General features: G+C 45.5%; 1 protein-coding gene across 1 annotated transcript in view; it reads right to left on the reverse strand.

The window, feature by feature from the left end:
* Positions 1 to 22,535, reverse strand: part of LOC126278712 (glypican-4-like) — a 130,480-nt gene that overhangs the window by 31,278 nt on the left and 76,667 nt on the right. Inside the window, exon 3 of the mRNA XM_049978986.1 lies at positions 12,560 to 12,867. Within this exon, the coding sequence (XP_049834943.1) occupies positions 12,560 to 12,867 (308 nt within the window). The remainder of the gene's footprint in view (positions 1 to 12,559; positions 12,868 to 22,535) is intronic.

Genomic DNA, 22,535 nt, shown 5'->3' on the forward strand with positions numbered 1-22,535 from the left:
ACCTGCACAGCGCCAAACACGCATACGACCATCATTGGCACCAAGGCAGAAGCGACACTCATCGCTAAAGACGACATGTCTCCATTCGTCCCTCCATTCACGCCTGTCGCGACACCACTGGAGGCGGGCTGCACGATGTTGGGGCGTGAGCGGATGACGGCCTAATGGAGTGCGGGACCGTAGCCCAGCTTCATGGAGACGGTTGCGAATGGTCCTCGCCGATACCCCAGGAGCAACAGTGTCCCTAATTTGTTGGGAAGTGGCGGTGCGGTCCCCTACGGCACTGCGTAGGATCCTACGGTCTTGGCGTGCATCAGTGCGTCGCTGCGGTCCGGTCCCAGGTCGACGGGCACGTGCACCTTCCGCCGACCACTGGCGACAACATCGATGTACTGTGGAGACCTCACGCCCCACGTGTTGAGCAATTCGGCGGTACGTCCACCAGGCCTCCCGCATGCCCACTATACACCCTCGCTCAAAGTCCGTCACCTGCACATACGGTTCACGTCCACGCTGTCGCGGCATGCTACCAGTGTTAAAGACTGCGATGGATCTCCGTATGCCACGGCAAACTGGCTGACACTGACGGCGGCAGTGCACAAATGCTGCGCAGCTAGCGCCATTCGACGGCCAACACCGCGGTTCCTGGTGTGTCCGCTGTGCCGTGCATGTGATCATTGCTTGTACAGCCCTCTCGCAGTGTCCGGAGCAAGTATGGTGGGTCTGACACACCAGTGTCAATGTGTTCTTTTTTCCATTTCCAGGAGTTTAGATTAATGTACCAAGACCAAACGAACTTCAGACTGTCAGTTGTAAATAGCATCCAGAACCAAGTTAAGTAATTTTTATGCTTGTTATTACTTTAATAAATGTGTGTGAAAATTAATCAAGTTCTGTTTAAAATTGGTCACCGTCAATCTGCTACTCTAAGCGTGCAAGTGGCATTACTATCGTCTGACCTAACGGCAGAAGATAAACACTGTACGATAAGACCACGGGACATATTGCTGAAACTCGCCTACTTCGTTAGAGCGACAGGTCAAATAATCTGATGGCGTGTGTACTGAAGGTCTTACAGTACGCACACCACACTGGATGTATTCCAATCGCTGTCTTCCTCAACAGTTTTTGCCATCTGCAGCTCCCTCTGGTACCATGGAAGTCATGCCCTTATATCTTAACAGATGTCGTATCACCTTGTGCCTTCTCATTGTCAGTGTTTCCCACGTATTCCTTTCCTCTGCGATTCTGCGCAGAACCTCCTCATTCCACCTAGTTTTCAACAGTCAGCTGTAGCACCACATCTCAAATGCTTCGATTCTCTCGTATTCCGGTTTACCCACAATCCATGTTCCACTACCATAGAGTGTCGTACTCCATACGTACACTCCTGAATATGGAAAAAAGAACACATTGACACCGGTGTGTCAGACCCACCATACTTGCTCCAGACACTGCGAGAGGGCTGTACAAGCAATGATCACACGCACGGCACAGCGGACACACCAGGAACCGGGGTGTTGGCTGTCGAATGGCGCTAGCTGCGCAGCATTTGTGCACCGCCGCCGTCAGTGTCAGACAGTTTGCCGTGGCATACGGAGCTCCATCCCAGTCTTTAACACTGGTAGCATGCCGCGACAGCGTGGACGTGAACCGTATGTGCAGTTGACGGACTTTGAGCGAGGGCATATAGTGGGCATGCGGGAGGCCGGGTGGACGTACCGCCGAATTGCTCAACACGTGGGGCGTGAGGTCTCCACAGTACATCGATGTTGTCGCCAGTGGTCGGCGGAAGATGCACATGCCCGCCGACCTGGGACCGGACCGCAGCGACGCACGGATGCACGACAAGACCGTAGGATCCAACGCAGTGCCGTAGGGGACCGCACCGCCACTTCCCAGCAAATTAGGGACACTGTTGCTCCTGGGGTATCGGCGAGGACCATTCGCAACCGTCTCCATGAAGCTGGGCTACGGTCCCGCACACCGTTAGGCCGTCTTCCGCTCACGCCCCAACATCGTGCAGCCCGCCTCCAGTGGTGTCGCGACAGGCGTGAATGGAGGGACGAATGGAGACGTGTTGTCTTCAGCGATGAGAGTCGCTTCTGCCTTGGTGCCAATGATGGTCGTATGCGTGTTTGGCGCCGTGCATGTGAGCGCCACAATCAGGACTGCATACGACCGAGGCACACACGGCCAACACCCGGCATCATGGTGTGGGGAGCGATCTCCTACACTGGCCGTACACCTCTGGTGATCGTCGAGGGGACACTGAATAGTCCACGGTACATGCAAACCGTCATCGAACCCATCGTTCTACCATTCCTAGACCGGCAAGGGGACTTGCTGTTCCAACAGGACAATGCACGTCCGCATGTATCCCGTGCTCTAGAAGGTGTAAGTCAACTACCCTGGCCAGCAAGATCTCCGGATCTGTCCCCCATTGAGCATGTTTGGGACTGGATGAAGCGTCGTCTCACGCGGTCTGCACGTCCAGCACGAATGCTGGTCCAACTGAGGCGCCAGGTGGAAACGGCATGCAAGCCGTTCCACAGGACTACATCCAGCATCTCTACGATCGTCTCCATGGGAGAATAGCAGCCTGCATTGCTGCGAAAGGTGGATATACACTGTACTAGTGCCGACATTGTGCATGCTCTGTTGCCTGTGTCTATGTGCCTGTGGTTCTGTCAGTGTGATCATGTGATGTATCTGACCCCAGGAATGTGTCAATAAAGTTTCCCCTTCCTGGGACAATGAATTCACGGTGTTCTTATTTCAATTTCCAGGAGTGTATGTTCTCAGAAATTTTTTCCTCAAATTAAGGCCTATGTTTGAAGCTAGTAGACTTGAATTGGCCAGGAGTGCCCCTTTTGACATTGCTAGTCTGCTTTTGATATCCTTCTTACTTTTACGTCTACATCGATACTCCGCAAGGCACCTGACGGTGAGTGGCGGAGGATACCTTGAGTACCACTATCGGTTCTCTCTTCTATCCAGTCTGGTATTGTTCGTGAAGAGAAAGATTGTCGGTACGCCTCTGTGTGGGCTCTAATCTCTCTGGTTTTATCCTCATGGTCTCTTCGCGAAATATACGTAGGAGGGAGCAATATACTGCTTGACTCCTCGGTGAAGGAATGTTCTCGAAACTTCAACAAAAGCCCGTACCGAACTACTGAGCGTCCTGAAATGTATTCTAATGGAGTTTATCATCTGCGTAGCGCTTTCGCCATTACTAAATAATCGTGTAACGAAGCGCGCTGCTCTCCGTTGGATCTTCTCTATCTCTTCTATCAACCCTATCTGGTACGGATCCCACACCGGTGAGCAGTATTCAAGCAGTGGGCTAACAAGTGTACTATAACCCACTTCCTTTGTTTTCGGACTGCATTTCCTTAGGATTCTTCCAATGATCTCAGTCTGGCATCTGCTTTACCGACGATCAACTTTATATGATCATTCCATTTTAAATCACTCCTAATGCGTACTCCCAGATAATTTATGGAATTAAATGCTTCCAATTGCTATATTTTAGCTAAATGATAAAGGATCTTTCTTTCTATGTATTCGCAGCACATTACAATTCTCTACATTGAGATACAATTGCCATTCCCTGCAGGATGTGTCAATTCATTGCAGACCCTCCTGCATTTCAGTACAATTTTCCATTGTTACAACCTCGCGATACACTACAGCATCATCCGCAAAAAGCCTCATTGAACTTCCGGTGTTATCCATAAGGTCATTTATATGTGTTGTGAATAGCACTACGACACTCCCCTGAAATCAGTCTTACTTCGGAAGACTTCTCTCCATTGAAAATGACATGCTGCTTTCTGTTTTCTAGGAACTCTTCAATCCAATCACACAATTGGTCTGATAGTCCATATGCTCTTACTTTGTTCATTAAACGACTGTTTGGAACTGTATCAAAGGCCTTGCGGAAGTCAAGAAACACGACATCTACCTGGGTACCCGTGTCTATGGCCCCTTGAGTTTCGTGGACGAATAGCGCGAGCTGGGTTTCACACGATCGCCTTTTCCGAAACCCATGCTGTTTCCTACAGAGTAGGTTTCTAGTCTCCATAAAAGTCATTATACTCGAACATAAACGTGTTCCAAAATTATACAACTGATCGACGTTAGAGATATAGGTCTATACTTCTGCACATCTGTTCGACGTCCTTTCTTGAAAACGGGTATGACCTTCTGTACCCTTTTCCAATCGTTTGAAACGCTACGCTCTTCTAGATACCTACGGTACACCGCTGCAAGAAGGGGGCACGTTCCTTCCCGTACTCTGTGTAAAATCGAACTGGTATCCCATCAGGTCCAGCGGCCTTTTGTCTTTGCACTGTAGTTCCTTCTCTAGATTCTCCCACAGATGACAAAATCGCTCCAGTCTTCGTCTGTGAAACAGCTTTGGAAAAAGAGAAAAAAATGGTTCAAATGGCTCTGATCACTAAGCGACTTAACTTCTGAGGTCATCAGTCACCTAGAACGTATAAGTAATTAAACCTAACTAACCTAAGGACATCACACACATCCATGCCCGAGGTAGGATTCGAACCTGCGACCGTAACTGTCGCTCGGTTCCAGACGGAAAAAGACTTTTAGTATTTCGGTCTTTAGTCTGTTATCCTCTGTTTCAGTACCATTTTGGTCACAGAGTGTCAGGACATTTTGTTTTGATCCAGCTACGGCTTTGACATGAGACCAAATTTTTCTTAGGCTTTTCTGCCAAGTCAGTACACAGAACTTCACTTTCGAATTCGTTGAACGCCTCTCGCATAGCCCTCCTCACACTACATTTCGCTTCGCGTAATTTTTGCTTGTCTGCAATGCTTTGGCTATGTTTATGTTTGCTGTGAATTTCCCCTTGCTTCCGTAGCAGTTTTCTAACTCGATTGTTGTGCAATGGTGGCTCTTTTCCATCCCTTACAATCTCGATAGGCACATACTCATCTAATGCATATTGTACGATGCTTTTGAACTTTGTCCAATGATCCTCAGCACTATCTGTACTTGACACAAAACTTTTGTGTTGAGCCGTCAAGTACTCTGAAATCTGCTTTTTGTCACTTCTGCTAAACAGAAAAATCTTCCTACCTTTTCTTTAATATTTCTATTTACTGCTGAAATCACCGATGCTGTAACCGTTTTATGATCGCTGGTTCCCTGTCCTGCGATAACTGTTTCAAATAGTTCGGGTCTGTTTGTCACCGGAAGGTCTAATATCTTATCGCCACGAGTCGTTTCTCTGTTTAACTGCTCAAGGTAGTTTTCAGAAAATGCACTTAAAAAAATTTCACTGGATTCTTTGTTCCTGCCACCCGTTATAAACGTTTGAGTCTGCCAGTCTATATCTGGTAAATTCATATCTCAACCCAAAACTATAATATGGTCGGGAAAACTACTCGAAAGATTTTCAAATTTTTCCTTCAGGTGCTCAGCCACAACAGCTGCTGAGCCGGGGGACCTATAGAGACATCCAATAACCGTGTTTGAGCCTGCTTTAACCGTCACCTTCATCCAAATTATTTCACATTTCTGATCTCCGTCAATTTCCTTCGATTTCCTATTGCACTTCTTATCGCTATAAACACGTCTCCCCCTTCACTGTCCAGCCTGCCTCTGTGGTATACATTCCAATCTGAGTTTAGAATTTCATTACAGTTTACATCTGGTTTCTGCCAACTTTCCGTCCTTATTACTATGTGGGCATTGTGACCGTTTATTAATGAGAGCAGTTCTGGGACCTTTCTATAGACGCTCCTGCAGTTTACTATTACCACATTAATATTGTCATTCCGTGTTGCGTTTTGCCTACTGCTACCTTGTCGCGTCTCAGGAGGCGTCTTGTCAGGCCTAGGAAGGGAATTCTCTAACCTAAGAAACGCACTGTGCACTCCACACATACTCCGCTACAGTTGTAGCCGCTTTCCCTCTTCAGGGGGACCCTACATATCTCCACCCGAAAGCGGAGTTCGAGAAATTTGGAACCCACATCTCCGCAGAATCGTCTGAGCCTCTGGTTTAATCCTTTCACTCGGCTCCAAACCAGAGGACTGCGATCGGTTCTGGGAACGATACAACAAATAGTTAGCTCAGATTCCACCCCGCGAACGAGGCTTTCCGCCTTCACGAGACTGCGAGACCACAGTGGCGTCGTGCGCGAAATAGCGGTCAACAGCCTGCGACACCACAGCGGTGTCGACTGCATACTATTGGTCAGTGCCGGCAACACTACAGTGGTGTCGCGAGAGCAGTATCGCGCAGTGGGCGGCGACAGCACTTTAGTATCTTTAGCATTCTGTTGATGTATTGTTTAGGTAACAATAAGTTACACACATCAACAAGTGTTTTATTTGTATAAGTACTTGTGCCCTTTCATTATGGCAGACGAAAGAGACGATACGATGATTTACGATGTGTGAGCGGACGTCTTGTCTGATGTTCCGGACGACTTTGGCCGATTAGGAAGAAGACATTGGATAAAAAAAAAAGGCAAAGCAGAATCATCGGAAGATGGTGAAATACTTGCAAGAAGAATTTGGCGAACGCTACGAAGAAGACAGTGCAGTGTGGTCAGACTGAGGACCAATAATAAATTTGAAGGATCTCTGGGTACAAACATGTTTCCCAGAGACAGAGCGTCGAGCATATCGTAGAATTACATTTTGGCAACGATCTATTTGAATATATCAGCAACGAAACCAACACGTACAACAGTCAAAATTGCAATGGAAGGAAATTGGATTAAAAAATGCCAAATTTGTCAACGTTACGGGACCCGTACACAGAAAATGGTTGGGACTTGCTATCCTTACGGGAATTGTAAAAAAAAAACAATGATCGATTATTATTGGTCAACGAATCGGTTCACAGACACATCGATATTTCGCAAAACTATGTCCTGCAACCGATTCAGACAAATATTATGCTTTTTACATTTTTCCAATAACACTAAACCGGATAATGCCGACCGGTTTTCAAGGTGCAATTCGTAATTGATTATTTTTCGAAAAAGTTGAAACTAAGTAAAACATCTCATTCAATGAAGGAATGATACCGTGGCGTGGACGGTTAAATTTTAAAGTCTACAGTCCATCGAAAACTACGAAATACGGCATACTCATTTGGATGCTGTCTGAATCGAGTACGGGATACATTTGCTCATTTAAGAAATATTCCAGCGCTAGACAGCGTTTAGCAAAAACAGTGATGGAACTATTGACATCTTCTGATGAAATGTGGCATCACCTCAAGTTGCAGAGAAGTTACTTGAAAAGAAAATTCGTGTTTGTGGAACTATACGGCAAAATAGAGGATTTCCGGGAAAATTAAAGCGCGCAAAAGTCAGTGTGTTCCAAGCTTGTCATCAACGGAAAGGTGAGAAGCGGCCGCCGACAAGCCAAGTAATCCGAATTAGCGCTGCGGGGCCATGCGAATAAATTTGTATGAGACGTGCGGATGGCAAAGAGTTAAGTGTGGCTTCGTTTGATTGCAGCAATCTGAAAAGAATGACCTTGTAGTCATATTTCTCCAAACTGTGGCCTTAAGATTTAAATTGCAAATTTCACCTCAGCTATTATTATTTTTATTATTACTAAAAGTACGTTACATTTCATTTAAAAAGTGGCCTTAAGATTTAAATTGCAGTATTTATTTCTTTGATATTAAGCTACATTTTAACTTATAATTAAATTGTTATTTGCATGAAATAATAACCTGTTGATTTGTGGGCCCGGTGTTTCCCGTTTTCCCGAACTCTCGATTGTCCAGCTCATATCGGAGTCACTCATTCTAAAGATTAAATTCTATTTCATGGCTACAAAGACACTTGAGCCGTGCTGGCCCCAGCTTATGCTTTGCTTTAAAACTTGGATGTTACTCTGCGTTTGGTTTCCTGCGGTCATTGTGGTTATGCTCCTGTTCTTTCTCTTTCTACGTGTGGCAGCAGTGGTGTGTATCGATATTTGCACCGTATACCATCTTCAATCTGGTGTTTATAGTTCAGGCTTGGCGGTTTGCATCCATTTGGTCTGTTGGAGTGGGTCAGCAAACAAGTCTCCGCGCAGCGCAGTCGGCTGGGCCCGCTGGCTGTGTCTATGCAGTGTTGGAGCAGATGGGGGCAGTTCCGAGTGCTACGCGGTTCGTGGCTCACCGACCCAGGACATTAAAGTTGAGTGGTGATTTAATTGCCGAAGCTACGTCTGTTCACGTTGTACCCTTCCTTGGTTGGTGGTTTGCTGTTGGCGGTGTTCCTAGGAGCAACAGCAAGTGTTCGAGTCGGTGAAAATTTAACCTCCATCTGGTGAAATTAACTACATTTGTCGGTTTGAAATTCAACTGCACCAGCGGAATTTTACGCCTTGTGGCCGTTAGTGCTCCGGTTACCTGCCCTGGTCGCTGACGTAAATTCAGGAAGTGTTCTTTCCTTATGTATTGTCGCTGTCCAACATGGTGTGTAGTTTTTGACAGCTTAATGTATTTTCGGTTGTGGGGGGCTATCTCTGTAACGTTTTGGATTTGGAATTCTCGTTTACTGGTCGGTGGTTAAGAAGTCGTCTTGTCCGTGGTGGGTCCCTGACTGTCTTTTGGTTGTGTTGCCGGCGGATCGAGTATAGTTGGGGCCGACTTCTTGTCTCACCTAAGCGAACGTTAAGATTTCAAGGGTAGACCGAGCCCCCTGGAAACATCTGAGCGCTGTTGCCTATCTGCCTTTCTAGTTGGCGTTCACCTTTTTTTGTGATGACTCACAGCCCATGGTTGGAATTTGTATGTTTGTAATTGTGTTTTTAAAATCAAAGGACTTCAGCCATTTTGAACGTAAGTTTTTCTAAATTGGACCTTCTCCTTGTTGAAAATTTATTGTATTGTTTTAAAGCATCAGCCTTCAGCCACCTTAAGTTTTGAGGGTCTTAGTTATCAAGTATTACCCCCCCCCCCCCCCTCATGAACAATGGACCTTTCCATTGGTGGGGAGGTTTGCGTGCCTCAGCGATACAGATAGCCCTAACGTAGGTGTAACGGAGGGGTATCTGTTGAGAGGCCAGACAAACGTGTGGTTCCTGAAGAGGGGCAGCAGCCTTTTCAGTAGTTGCAGGGGCAACAGTCACTATGATTGACTGATCTGGCCCTGTAACACCAACCAAACGGCTTTGCTGTTGTGGTACTGCGAACGGCTGAAAGCCAGGGGAAACTACAGCCGTAATTTTTCCCGAGGATATGCAGCTTTACTGTATGGTTAAATGAAGATGGCGTCCTATTGGGTAAAATATTCCGGAGGTAAAAAAGTCCCCCATTCGAGCGGCGACAACTCAGCAGGATATTGTTATCAGGAGATAGAAAACTGGCGTTCTACGTGTCGGAGCAGGTAGGTTAGAAAACTTAAAAAGGGAAATAGATTAAAGTTAGATATAATGGGAATAGGTGATGTTTTGTGGCATGAGGAACAAGACTTCTGGCCAGGTGACTACAGGATTATAAATACAAAATCAAATAGGGGTAATGAAAGGAGTAGGTTTAATGATGAATAAAAAAATAGGAATGTGGGTAAGCTACTATAAACAGCAGAGTGAACGCATTATTGTGACCAAGATAGATACAAAGCCCACGCCCACCACAGTAGTACAAGTTTGTATGACAACTAGCTCTGCAGATGACGAAGAGATGTATGATGGCATAAAGAAATTATTCACATAGTGAATGGAGATGAAAATTTAATAGTCATGGGTGACTGGAATTCGATCGTAGGAAAAGCAATAGAAGGAAACGTAGTAGGTGAATATGGAATGGGGGTAAGTAATGAAAGAGGAAGCCGTCTGGTAGAATTTTGCATAACTTAATTATAGCTAACGCTTGGTTCAAGAATCATGAAAGAAGGCTGTATACATGGAAGAAACCTGGAGATACTGGAAGATTTCAGATAGATTACATAATGGCAAGACACAATTTAAAAGCTGGTTCCTAAATGTATAAGAAATTTCCAGGGGCAGATGTGGACTCTGACCACAATCTATTAGTTATGAACTGTAGATTAAAACTGGGGAAACAGCAAAAATGTGGGAATTTGAGGAAATGGGACCTGGATAAACTGACAGAACCAGAGGTTGTAGAGAGTTTCAGGGCGACCATTAGGGAACGATTGACAAGAATGGGGGAAAGAAATACAGTAGAGGAAGAATGGGTAGCTTTGAGAGATGAAATTAAAAAAATGGTTCAAATGGCTCTGAACACTAAGGGAATTAACAAATGGTTCAAATGGCTCTGAGCACTATGGGACTTAACATCTATTGTCATCAGTCCCCTAGACCGTAGAAGTACTTAAACCTAACTAACCTAAGGACATCACACAACACCCAGTCAACACGAGGCAGAGAAAATCCCTCACCCCGCCGGGAATCGAACCCGGGAACCCGGGCGTGGAAAGCGTGGTAATTAACATCTGAGGTCATCAGTCCCCTAGAACTTAGAACTACGTCAACCTAACTAACCTCAGGACATCATACACATCTATGCCCGAAGCAGGAGTCGTACCTGGGCGATTCAGTCTGGAACCGCGCGACCGCTACGGTCGCAGGTTCGACTCCTGCCTCGGGCATGGACGTGTGTGATGTCCTTAGGTTAGTTAGGTTTAAGTAGTTCTAAGTTCTAGGGGACTGATGACCACAGCAGTTGAGTCCCATAGTGCTCAGAGCCTTACATACCTTGGCATTAAATACTATTTAAGGTTAAAGCATAGAGCCTTCTGTCTCAAAAGAAATATTTATAGCAGTTGTATTTAACTCATGGGCTTCCAGCCGTTTGTGAATTAAAGACGTTTTCTGTCGATAGTCAAGCTTAGAAGTTGCCCTGTAATCTTTGGACAACTAAAGAAAGTGTTATGTGTTGAGTGTAAGTGACAGCCGCTCATTCTGGCCCCCTTTCACTATTCCTACTACTTGTCCTGTGCTGCGGGTTTAGCAGGGCGTGTCAACACTACATTTATAACATACCTATATCATGCTCGGTGAAAGGACTACAAGCATCGAATCATTGTGTAAACTTCCCTGAATAGACTCTGAGACTGAGTTGACTGTCAGAAATTCCCAGAAGAAAACATAGTATGAAAATCCGCGGGGCTTGGGCCATTTTTAATGTCTCCTGCGAGACATCACCTCACATTCCTGTCAATATGACGAGTCCATTTCTGTGAACAGTATTTTCACGACTAACCTCTTGATCCTCGCCGGTTTCTGTTGACTGTTATCTTATTTTACAGCGTGCAGACAAGAGTCGGCGGAAATAGGCTTAAGAGAATACATTAATCGTGGTCTTTTGTCGACCTAACTGATAAAATTTGGAAATTTGTGGTAAGTTCCTATGGGACGAAACTGCTGAGGTCATCGATCCCTAGGCTTACACAATACTTAATCCAACTTAAAACTAACTTTCGCTGACAACACACACACACACACACACACACACACACACACACACACACACACACAGACAGACACACACACACACACACACACACACACATTCCCGTTCGAAGACTCGAACCTCCGTGGTGGGGGGGGGGGGGGGGGGGGGCGGAGCTGCGCGAACAGTGGCAAAGCGCCTGCAACCGCTCGGCTACCCAGCGCGCCACATAAGTTGTATCATCAGTTCTTCTGAAAAAGGAAACTACTCTGATCATCCTTGAGAGTTCCTTGCTTTATTACATTGCATATGTGTTGTGTACATAGTTCCGCGTAGTCAGCTCGTACACAACTTTCCCACTAGAGCGCGCCCCATTAAACACAACAGCGCAGGAGCAGCGCTCGTCCGTCTCCGCACTAGAGACGGACGCACTTAGAGACGGACCAAATTCTGCTTCCGCCGATCCGCGTATTAATACGTAACGCAGCCAATGAGATTGCTGATAACGTAGAAGTTTTACTGCTCGCGGATCACACTCGCGCCGTGATATCTGAACGCGCGAGGTATTATAACGAGTTTACAGACCTCCGATTAGTCAGTCTGCATTGGTCTGCACCAGTCTACATCAGTCTGTACCAGTCTGTAGTCAAGTTTCAGTCTGCGCCTAATAAGATTATCATATTCCTGTACATAGCCATGAAGAGAAATGTATAGACACTTTGTCAAGTATCAGATTTATGTGAGAATAAGATTAACTTACCAAGCCCAAAGGAACTTCAGATTGTCAATTGTAAACAGCATCCAGGATCAAGTTATGTAATGTCTATGTTTGTTGTTATTTTAATAAATATGTGTGAAAATTAATCAAGTTCTGTTTAAAGTTGGTCACTGTCAATGTGCTACTCTAAGCGTCCAAGTGGCATTTTTATCGTCTGACCTAACGGTAGAAGATAAACACGCCACGGTAAGACCACGAGACATATTGTTGACACTCGGCTACTTCGTTAGAGCGCAAGTCTGATACTCTGATGGTGTGTGTACCGCAGCTCTTACAGTACGCACACCACAATATACAATCCTTGTAAATGTTAGGCACTGCTTGTACGTGATTAATGCAACAGCAATATGAAAAGAACAAATGACAGCGCACCTGTTGCTGCAGAGTGGCGCTCCGCTCGACGGCGGCCGCGGCCGCCTCAGCGATGCGTGCGTCGAGCGCGCACAGCACGTCGTCGAGGGCGGCGCGGCCCTGGACGGCGGCGAGCAGCCTCTCGGCCGCCTCGACGTAGCCGTTCCACGGCAGGTCCAGCTCGGCGGCGCGCTGCGTCAGGCAGCCGCGCAGCACGTTCAGGCAGAGCCCGGCGCAGGGGCGGACGCGCCTATGGAGCCCGCGGCAGCGCCAGCAGTGAGACATGCGCACCAGCGCCGCGTGGCACTGCGCCTCGGCCGCCGCCCCACCTGTGCCGACACAGAAGAAATGGTGTTCAGTCTGAACAGACAGGGCAGCATCGTCACAGCATGTGGTAGCGCGAGCAGTACCGCATATGCAGCAGCCCCATATGTCACAGCACGTCGGCCACTTCTCCACCTCTCATAACACAGCAGGTGTTGTGCTTAGTTACAGTGGTCTGGGACAGGTCTTACTGCGCTATCATGAATAATAGGACACACACAGCACCGAAGACTGGCAAGATGCTGGCTCCAATATGTAACGTAGCAAGTTATTACGGGATAACACTCACTACGGTATAAATGGTTCAAATGGGTCTGAGCACTATGGGACTTAACATCTGAGGTCATCAGTCCCCTAGAACTTAGAATTACTTAAACCTAACTAACCTATGGACATCACACACATCCATGCACGAGGCAGGATTCGAACTTGCGACCGTAGCGGTCGCGCGGTTCCAGCCTGTACCGCCTAGAACCGCTCGGCCACCATGGCCGGCTCAGTACAATATAGCACGCAGCCGTGTATCACAGTGGCTGCAAGGATTTCCTTTCCGCTATGACTGACACCGCAGCTGACGCTGTCGGCCATGAGAGCGGTCTCCAGTGACATCCAATAGGAACGTAAATTCATACCCTCTACGAATATAAATAAACTATAGTAATTATCATCCGATTTTGCTCAAACTTGGTATACCATCTTTTGTTATTAAGTAAAAGAGTCTGTTAAAATTTCAGATTTTTATCTCTTATAGTACTGTCAGAGGCAGCAACGGACTTCGAAGAGCAGTTGAACGCAATGGACAATGTCTTGAAAGGAGGATATAAGATGAACATCATGAAAAACAATAACGAGGATATTGGAATGTAGTCGAATTAAATAGGGTGATGCTGAGGGAATTACTTTACGAAACGAGACACTAAAAGTAATAGATCAATTTTGTTGTTTGGGGAGCAAAAAGAATGATGATGGTCGAATTAGAGAGGATATAAAATGTAGACTGCCAATGGCAAGGAAAGCGTTTCTGAAGAACAGAGATTATTAACATCGAGTATTGATTGAAGTGGCAGGAAGTCGTTTCTGAAAGTATTTGTATGGAGTATAGCCATGTATGGAATTGAAACGTGGACGATAAATAGTTTGGATAAGAAGAGAATAGAAGCTTTCGAAATGTGGTGCTACAGAAGAATGCTGAAGATTAGATGGGAAAAATCACATAACTAATGAGATGGTATTGAATAGAATTGGGGAGAAGAGGAGTTTGTGGCACAACATGACTAGAAGAAGCGATCGGTTGGTGGGACATGTTCTGAGGCATCTAGGGATCACCAATTTAGAACTGGAGGGCAGCGTGGAGGGTAAGAATCATAGGAGACCAAGAGATGAATACTCTAAGCTTGTACAGGATAGCTGCATCAAACCAGCCTCAGCACTGAAGACCACAACAACAACATTTCTGGAGATTTAATAAATTACTTAAATGTCCAAAAACCCGACACTTATGTTTCAAAACTCAGTTAGGAACAACAGCAGTTTGTTTTTTATTATCATGTAAAGTCATAATCCGATTTCTCAATTTACAAAATCACTTAACTGGAATTTATCTTTTCAAAACTTTAATTATGCTGCAATTTCGTAGTGTAAAAATCATTCAAAATTATTATCTGCTTATTACTTTGTTGTGTATATACATGGGAATGAATGAGAGAGTGTCTGTGGAACATACGAAAAAAACTTAATACTATTTTACGAAAAGCTTATGATATTTAACCGGGGGAAAATGGTGTTTTAACCACGAAGGTGATGACTTACGTCGATGAGTGCTTGCTTTTGTAAGAAAGCAGGAAGAATAGAAGTCCGAAGTAGAATAAGTTTTAAAATTAATTTAAAGGTAATTTTGTATTTCGGTCTATTTTATTAAACATTATATTAGAAATCGGCACTGGAATGAAGTAAATGATTTTTCTGATTAGCGATTGGCTCAGGTAAGATTTGCCGCGAGAGTGCTCTAAAAGGATCATTCTGATTGGTCATTAAGACTATTGGCCAATTAGAACTAAGCTGTTCCTGCGCGCAGAAAGTTAGGTAGGCAGAGAATGGGGTGGCATAGAGAGATTCAAAAATGGTTCAAATGTCTCTGAGCACTATGGGCCTCAACTTCCGAGGTCATCAGTACCCTACAACTTAGAACTACTTAAACCTAACTAGCCTAATGATATCACACACATCCATGCCCGAGGCAGGATTCGAACCTGCGACCATAGAGAGAGTCGCTCGCCAAGCTTCGTACTTGAAATGAAAGAGCAGTTATAAAAGTAGATTTGGACTTGATAGCTTCTGTAAGAATAAAAACCAATTTACTAGAAGTTCCGAAGGCTTACTACAGGTAAACTGCATTTTCCCCACCACCCGAAATTGGTTAAAAATGAACTTATTGGAACTGATCTGCAACTTAAATTACGCATCCACTGTGTAGTAGGGGTTAGGTCGTGGTTTCATCAACGCTGCTTTACACGGCCTACTGCCACTACTGCAGAGTGAAGCCGTACTGAGGTAGGTGGACAATTAAGGTGACACAGGACGAACGAGAGACGACGACAAAACCCCGCCCCACCGCAACTGCAGTAACAGGGGTGACGTTCAGATACATCAGTCTCAAGTAGCAGAGTAGCACATCAGGCAGTATGGTGTCAACAAAGCATATGGTAGACCTAACACTTCGATTTCTGCAGCACGTGACATGATGCCTGGTGCTACTCCGCCTGTGACAGCATTACAGGCAGCTGCACAGCACATGGAGCTAGTATGTGGAGTGTGACATGTGCAGCAGTGCAGTCCAGCTATGCACACTGTGTAGGAGATTTTAGTTACAGCGGGATGATCCGATATGCGCAGTGTCAGCACAGTGTATGGTACTCTGAGCAGTACGGCATGAGCAACATAGGTGTTATTCAGTTGCAGCAGCCTGAGGCAGGTGTCCAACATGTTGAGTAGGCAGCGCGACAGTTCTATGTAGTAACTGAAACTGGAGGTAGTCACACAGTACACTGAATCATTTCAGCAGCACTGTCCTATGACCTGTATGGCATATATGCCGGAGCTGTGAAGCTGTTTTACGTCTTTGCCTTACTGGAGCCATCCATCTCTCTGTAGTCAGTCGCCAGGTGGCGCTTCGGCGGCCTGTTAGTTGAGTCTTGGTTACAGTTCCTTGGGTGGTCATTCGGTCGCAGTCAGGGCGTCAGAGAGATAGCAGCCACGTGTGACGTATGGTGGGCTGTTAACGGAGCTTATGGGGCGCACGGTTGTTTAAGCGGCCGGTCGTCGCTAGAGTTGTGTTGGCCGGCAATACTTGGGCCTAATGTCGATGCAACCAACTTACCCTGCATTAAGGAGGTGTAGTCGCTGGTATGGGTGTTGGAGTGGTGTTCATTTTTTATACCATCTGCTCTGTCCTTAGGAGTAAGGTACTCGTTACTTGACTGCCGCATGTGCTGCCGCATGTGCTGCCGTGTTCAAGATGCTCCCGCTAAGCTGGATTGCCTATCGTTGTCCATCACTCTGTTTGAAGAATTGAATTTATCGTTTGGTGCCTCTGTTTGAAACTGAGCGCCACATTTGTATGTCTTATAACTTAGTTTAAATACAAATTCTTCAATGTCTGCTTATTTGTCAGCTGTGCCTGAAATTAACTGTCAGCTCTTCCAGGCCGTGTCGTGTGTTACTGACACTGAGGTCGAAACTGATTTGTACTGGAAGTTGTTCCTTCCCTGAGTGATGGAACGACTATAAAGGTTCTTACGGCGGTGGTAATCAGACGCTTGTGGCCAGTGAATATTGGCTCTTTTGGGTAATTGTGTCTTATAACTCTGGTGAGATTTTGTCTTCCCATGAAAATTAATATTTATTGTTCCAAATGTGATTACGATAGTATTTCTTTGAGTGTTGTTATTCTAAACAACCTTACTGAGACCATGACTGTCGTACCTGCCCCTTCTGCGGTTTTTGTACGTAATAGTTTAATTTTGATGTAGTGCTCAATTGTTAAATGGTATTTTATTATTTTTCACGTCAGTGACTTGAGTATTCCCAAGATCCTTCCCTGATTGAGCAAGTGCGTTTTCAGAATTACGTCATTCACTTTGGCCAGTGATACAAAAAATTTATTTATATTGAACCTATTTGTGTGCTGTTTACATGTAAATCTGAATTGAAGAGTCGTATTTTTAATGTATGCTTGAAGAATCTATATTTATAGTGGTAAGGTGCAGTAAGAGAATTCAGAAAAAATCTCTGGTTGATGATATATGTTTTCAATCTTGGCAACTGGTATAAAAAATTCATTTTTCTATTTATTTATTTTGAACCTATTTGTGTGTTGTTTATCTGTAAATACGAATTGAAGAGTTTCCATTTTTAATGTATGTTTGAAAAATGTTTATGGTGATAAGGTGTAATAAGAGAATTCAGACGAAATGTGTTTTTTGCCAGGCAGCTGAATTATAAGATTTATCTATGCTATAAAATATTATTGGACTCTTGTGAAGTAACAAACGACTTGTGATAAATGGCCTGCACCTTTCCATCCCCGTTTAGTAGTTCCTTTATCCTGGGGCGTCCACTGACATTTCACACTTGTGAGAGCAGAAGTGTCGTAGACTTATGTATGGCCTAAGGTAGTTAACTGAGCCGCTGCAGCCTATGTTACCAGAAGTAGTAGGACACACACACAGCACTAAAGTACCATCTGGCACAGTATGTGGGCTGCGAGTGGCAGCAGAAGTGCACTTCAGTTACTGCAACCCCTTACAGCAGATGGTCCCTGCATTAGATAGAGCACTGCATTGCAGCGCTAGGAGCAGTACACGTGCAGCAGTGCCACGTGTCACTATGTCACAAGAACAGGATTACTTATGGCAGCACAGGAACAATTAAATTACTGTGAACATATTTGTCAGGTAATCGTGGTTTTTACATGTAACCTAACTATATAGATGAAACTTTAGCGAGCGTGACATACCTGTCTTAACGAAAACAGTTTGCTAACTACAGCATGGCAGTACCAACGACTTCCAAACCACTACTGTAAAAAACAATATAGTACATCAAAAAATGGCGCCAATTCAATGTGTGGCTATGTATCAATCAGTGATTACCATTTTGGAATCATTCCTCGCCGATGATACTACTGTCACCAGCAGATTCTATACTCATTTACAATGCAGAATGAAGCAGAAGTGCAGAGTGCAGGAGTGCAGAATGTGGCCTGCGTTTGCCTCCACAAAAGTGGTCAGTATGACAGCATTGAGAGTGATATATGTTTGAATCCTATTTCCTCGGTGGCATTTCCAGAACTGTGGAATGAGGGATTTTCACCTGCCTCGAGATGACTGGGCGTTTATTTCCTCGGTGGCATTTTCAGAACTGTGGGGTGAGGGATTTTCACCTACCTCGAGATGACTGGGTGTTGGTGTTGTCAGCATCATTTCATCATCATTCGCGAAAGTGACGAGTTTGGACTGAGCAAAGGTTGGAAATTTGTACGGGCGCTGATAACCGTGCCGTTGTGTGCCTCACAAACCAAACATCATCATCATCATCCAGAACACTGTCCACTGAGGAGCTACGCGAAGAAGTAATACCACATGCACTTTTGAAAAGCTAATAGTTATGTTTGAGGGAGTGTTGTACTGTCCCGTCTCCGTACCTCTGCTGACATACTTAAAGCTATCAGGAGAGGATGATGCAGCGGTCAGTTTGCATAGCCTCCTTGCCCAGATTTTTGTGTTAGTATGGTCAATAGGTCTCCTACAAGTTTACTTAGACGATGTGAGATGTAACGCCATAAACATCCCTGTGAAACCTGTTAAAACATAAGCGCGGACTCTACCCTATGATGCTGCCTCGTGTGACGCACCAGGTACACTGTATGAAAGTTTAATGTTAAAGTTAATAAAATCACATCACAAAGGAAATCGTATCAGAAAACGAAACGAATTTTATAAATAGTTATTTACGTTACAATATATTCATCTTTATGTCTTCGAGCGGAGATCTGTGAGAAATTTCCAGTTGAGTAAATTCTTAGGTGACATTTGCGTAGAATCCGCAAGAGTTATGTTAAGGAAGAATCCATATTTCTTGTAATAATATATCATTTATTGTAGTTCGTGGTGGTGCATATCAGTAGTCATGTGCAACCAGAAATCTTGTTCACTCTTCTCCGTTTTTGAGAATATGTAAAATATCGTATGTTCCATTACGTAATTGATAACATTTTGTTCCTTTTCGGGAAAGTTTCTTCGTCTGGATGTGGTTAGTCCCTCTGTATTTTCCTGCTGGTCTGTGTTCTTTGGATACCTCCTAATTTAATTCAGATGGCCAAGTCATAGACCTACGTTGTTTGCATTTCCACAAACAAATAGGTTTTGTTCGGTGTCATCTAGTTCCAGGCGGTACACAGCGGAGAATGTGCCATATGAACGAAATACGAGATCTTTCTAAAAGTTTCAGAACATTCGTAATTTCGCGCCAGCGGTGTGTTAGAGTGAAATGCGGTTGGCATCTCTTCACAAGCCTGTGTTAAATGTGTAACTGCCGAAAGTTTCATTGTTGTATATCTGTTACTTGTTGTTCAGTGCTGTATTGAGTAGAAAGTTGTGTCGCACAGTTTGCGAATGTTGAGCTGGCAGTGTTAGAGGAGCAACGCATCTGCATTATACTTGAACTCAAGAAAATTTTTACAGACACACACTAAATGATGCAACAATCCTAAGACGATGAGTGACTAAGCAGTGGCGGCCGGGGTGGCCGAGCGGTTCTATGCGCTACAATCTGGAACCGCGTGACCGCTACGATCGCAGGTTCGAATCCTGCCTCGGGCATGGATGTGTGTGATGTCCTTAGGTTAGTTCGGTTTGAGTAGTTCTAAGTTGTAGGGGACTGATGACCTTAGGAGTTAAGTCCCATAGTGCTCTGAACCATTTGATTAAGCAGTACTCGGTGTTATGGATGGTTCACGCGGTTTAAAAATGGCAGGACGGAAGTTAAAAATTACCCTTATTCAGCACGCCCTTCGACATCTACCGCCGACGGTCGTGTGAGGAGCGTCAACGAAATTGTGCCAATCGAAGACTGACTGTCCGAGAGATTGCAGAAGAATGTTACATTCCAGTTCGATCATGTCATGAGATCCTGACGCTGAATCTTCCAAGATGCAGCGTCAGGATCTCATGACATGCTGCTCACGTCAAGTTCGTCTCACGGCTCATGAGTCACGCGCGACACTTGCAGAATACACGAAATCACCGTCCTGCCTCATCCTCCATGCTCTCCAGACCTGGCCCCTGCGGACTTTTTTTTATTTCCAGAGTTGAAGACTTCGTTGAAGGGACGAATATCTGGGACGATAGATGAGATAGAAGAAAATTCGCAGACGTCACTTTGCGCGATCCAACAAGAGGCGTATTGAGACTGCTTCTGGATCAAGAAACGGCGTTGGGAGAGGTGTATCAATCGTAGAGGAGGGTATTTCGAAGGAAAAGACGCACAATAAGTAAAAGGTAAACGTGGAAAAATTTTGTGGCTGAAGTTCCGGAATTTTTTGAACAGACTTCGTATAGTTTTCAGTTCGTTGGGAATTTTCTGTTGACGAAATAGTACCGCTTTACCCTTAAGTTGTTAGGCAACAGCAATCGTTGATATTCTTCCAGATGTTGTGTCATTGGAAGTCTTGATGGTTTTTACGGAAAGCTGATACCATTCTTCCTGCGGAGTAGTTCAAAATGGTTCAAATGGCTCTGAGCACTATGCGACTTAACTTCTGAGGTCATCAGTCACCTAGAACTTAAAACTAATTAAACCTAACTAACCTAAGGACATCACACACATCCATGCCCGAGGCAGGATTCGAACCCGGACTGTAGCGGTCACGCGGTTCCAGACTGAAGCGCCTAGAACCACACGGCCACTCCGACAGGCCTTGCGGAGCAGTGGCAAGTTCAGATGGTGATCATGGTGGACAGTGATCACACACCATTGTCTTCCAAGCAGGCCATATGGGCTGAGTAATGCTGAGATCTGATGACTGTGGTGGCCAGGAAAGATGCGGGAAATTCTCCTGGTGCTCACAAAACCGGTGCGAGGTGAGAGAACGTCACCACCAGTGGGGATCAAGTACTGTGCGTTGGGATGCACCTATCGGCCATAATGGTCACATAATGCTTGACAGGAATGCGACCTTGGAAAGTCACCGTGGGATCCAAGGAATGCCACGCCAATACTGCCCCAGTAATCACCGAACACCCTTCCCCCTCGCCGCCGCCCGCCATACTTCACTCTTGGCGAAGAGCAGCCTGCATCATAGACCTGGGACGGCGTACACCGAGCGTAGACTTGGCCAGAAGTTGGAAATAGTGTGAAACAAATGACTTTGTTTGATCGCTCCTTCGTCGTGGTTTTATGACTTCGGCGACATGCTTTCCTGTTATGGGCAGTTGATGTGTGGATTTGGGATTCCAACTCGCCTTGCAGTTCGCAGCTTACGCAGCTCCCTTCGTGTTCTTTTGGCGCTTACAGGAGTCGTGAGTGCGGCATTTAGTTCTCCAGTGACTTCTGCAGCTGTCGTCCTTTTATTTTTGTTTCCCTCCTCTTCGCTGACCCAGAATGAGATTTTCACTGTGCAGCGGAGTGTGCGCTGAAACTTCATGGCGGATTAAAACCGTGCGCCGGACCGAGCCTCGAACTCGGAACCTTTGCATTTCGCGGGCAAGTGCTCTACCATCTGAGCTACTCAAGCACGACTCACGCCTCGTCCTCACAACTTTACTTCCGCCAGTACCTCGTCTCCTACTTTCCAAACTTCACAGAAGCTCTCCTGCGATCCTTGTAGAACTAGCACTCCTGGAAGAGAGGTTATTGCGGCCTTGCAGAAATAGTATTAGTTCCTTTCTTCCAGGAGTGATAGTTCTGCAAGGTTCGCAGGAGAATTATGTGGAGTTTGGAAAGCAGTAGACGAGGTACTGGCGGAATTAAAGCTGTAAGGACGGGGGTGTTTCGTGCTTGGGTAGCTCAGATGATAGAGCATTTGCCCGCGGCCGGCCAGAGTGGCCGAGTGGTTCTAGGCGCTCCAGTCTAGAACCGCGAGACCGCTACGGTCAAAGTGTCGAATCCAGTCTCGGGCATGGATGTTTGTGATGTCCTTAGTTTAGTTAGGTTTAAGTAGTTCTAGGTTCTAGGGGACTGATGACCTCAGAAGTTAAGTCTCATGGTGCTCAGAGCCATTTGAGCCAACTTGCCCGCGAAAGGCAAAGGTCCCGAGTTTTAGTCTCGCTCCGGCACACGGTTTTAATCTGCCAGGAAGTTTCTCTTCGCTGACCGTCTGTCACGATCGTTCAACGCAGGCTACGCTTTCATCCGGGTTGTGACTTAGTGGAGATCATGTTTTTTTCGATTTCTCCTATGCGATATAAATCGTCAATACAGTGTCTCTTGCAACAGTAAGCCCTTCGGCTATCTTGGTTACGATACGAGCACCAACAATTTTCTCACGATTAAATTCACTTAGCTTCGACATAGCGCACTCATAACTACAGGACTGACACTTGCAAATTATTGAGAGTACAGCAAAGGTGCCGTTCGTGGTCAAATACAACACCGCCGCCAGCAGGCTTGCCTAGCG

Source organism: Schistocerca gregaria, chromosome 6 (genome assembly GCF_023897955.1).
Source record: "Schistocerca gregaria isolate iqSchGreg1 chromosome 6, iqSchGreg1.2, whole genome shotgun sequence".
In the NCBI taxonomy this organism is placed as follows: domain Eukaryota; kingdom Metazoa; phylum Arthropoda; class Insecta; order Orthoptera; family Acrididae; genus Schistocerca; species Schistocerca gregaria.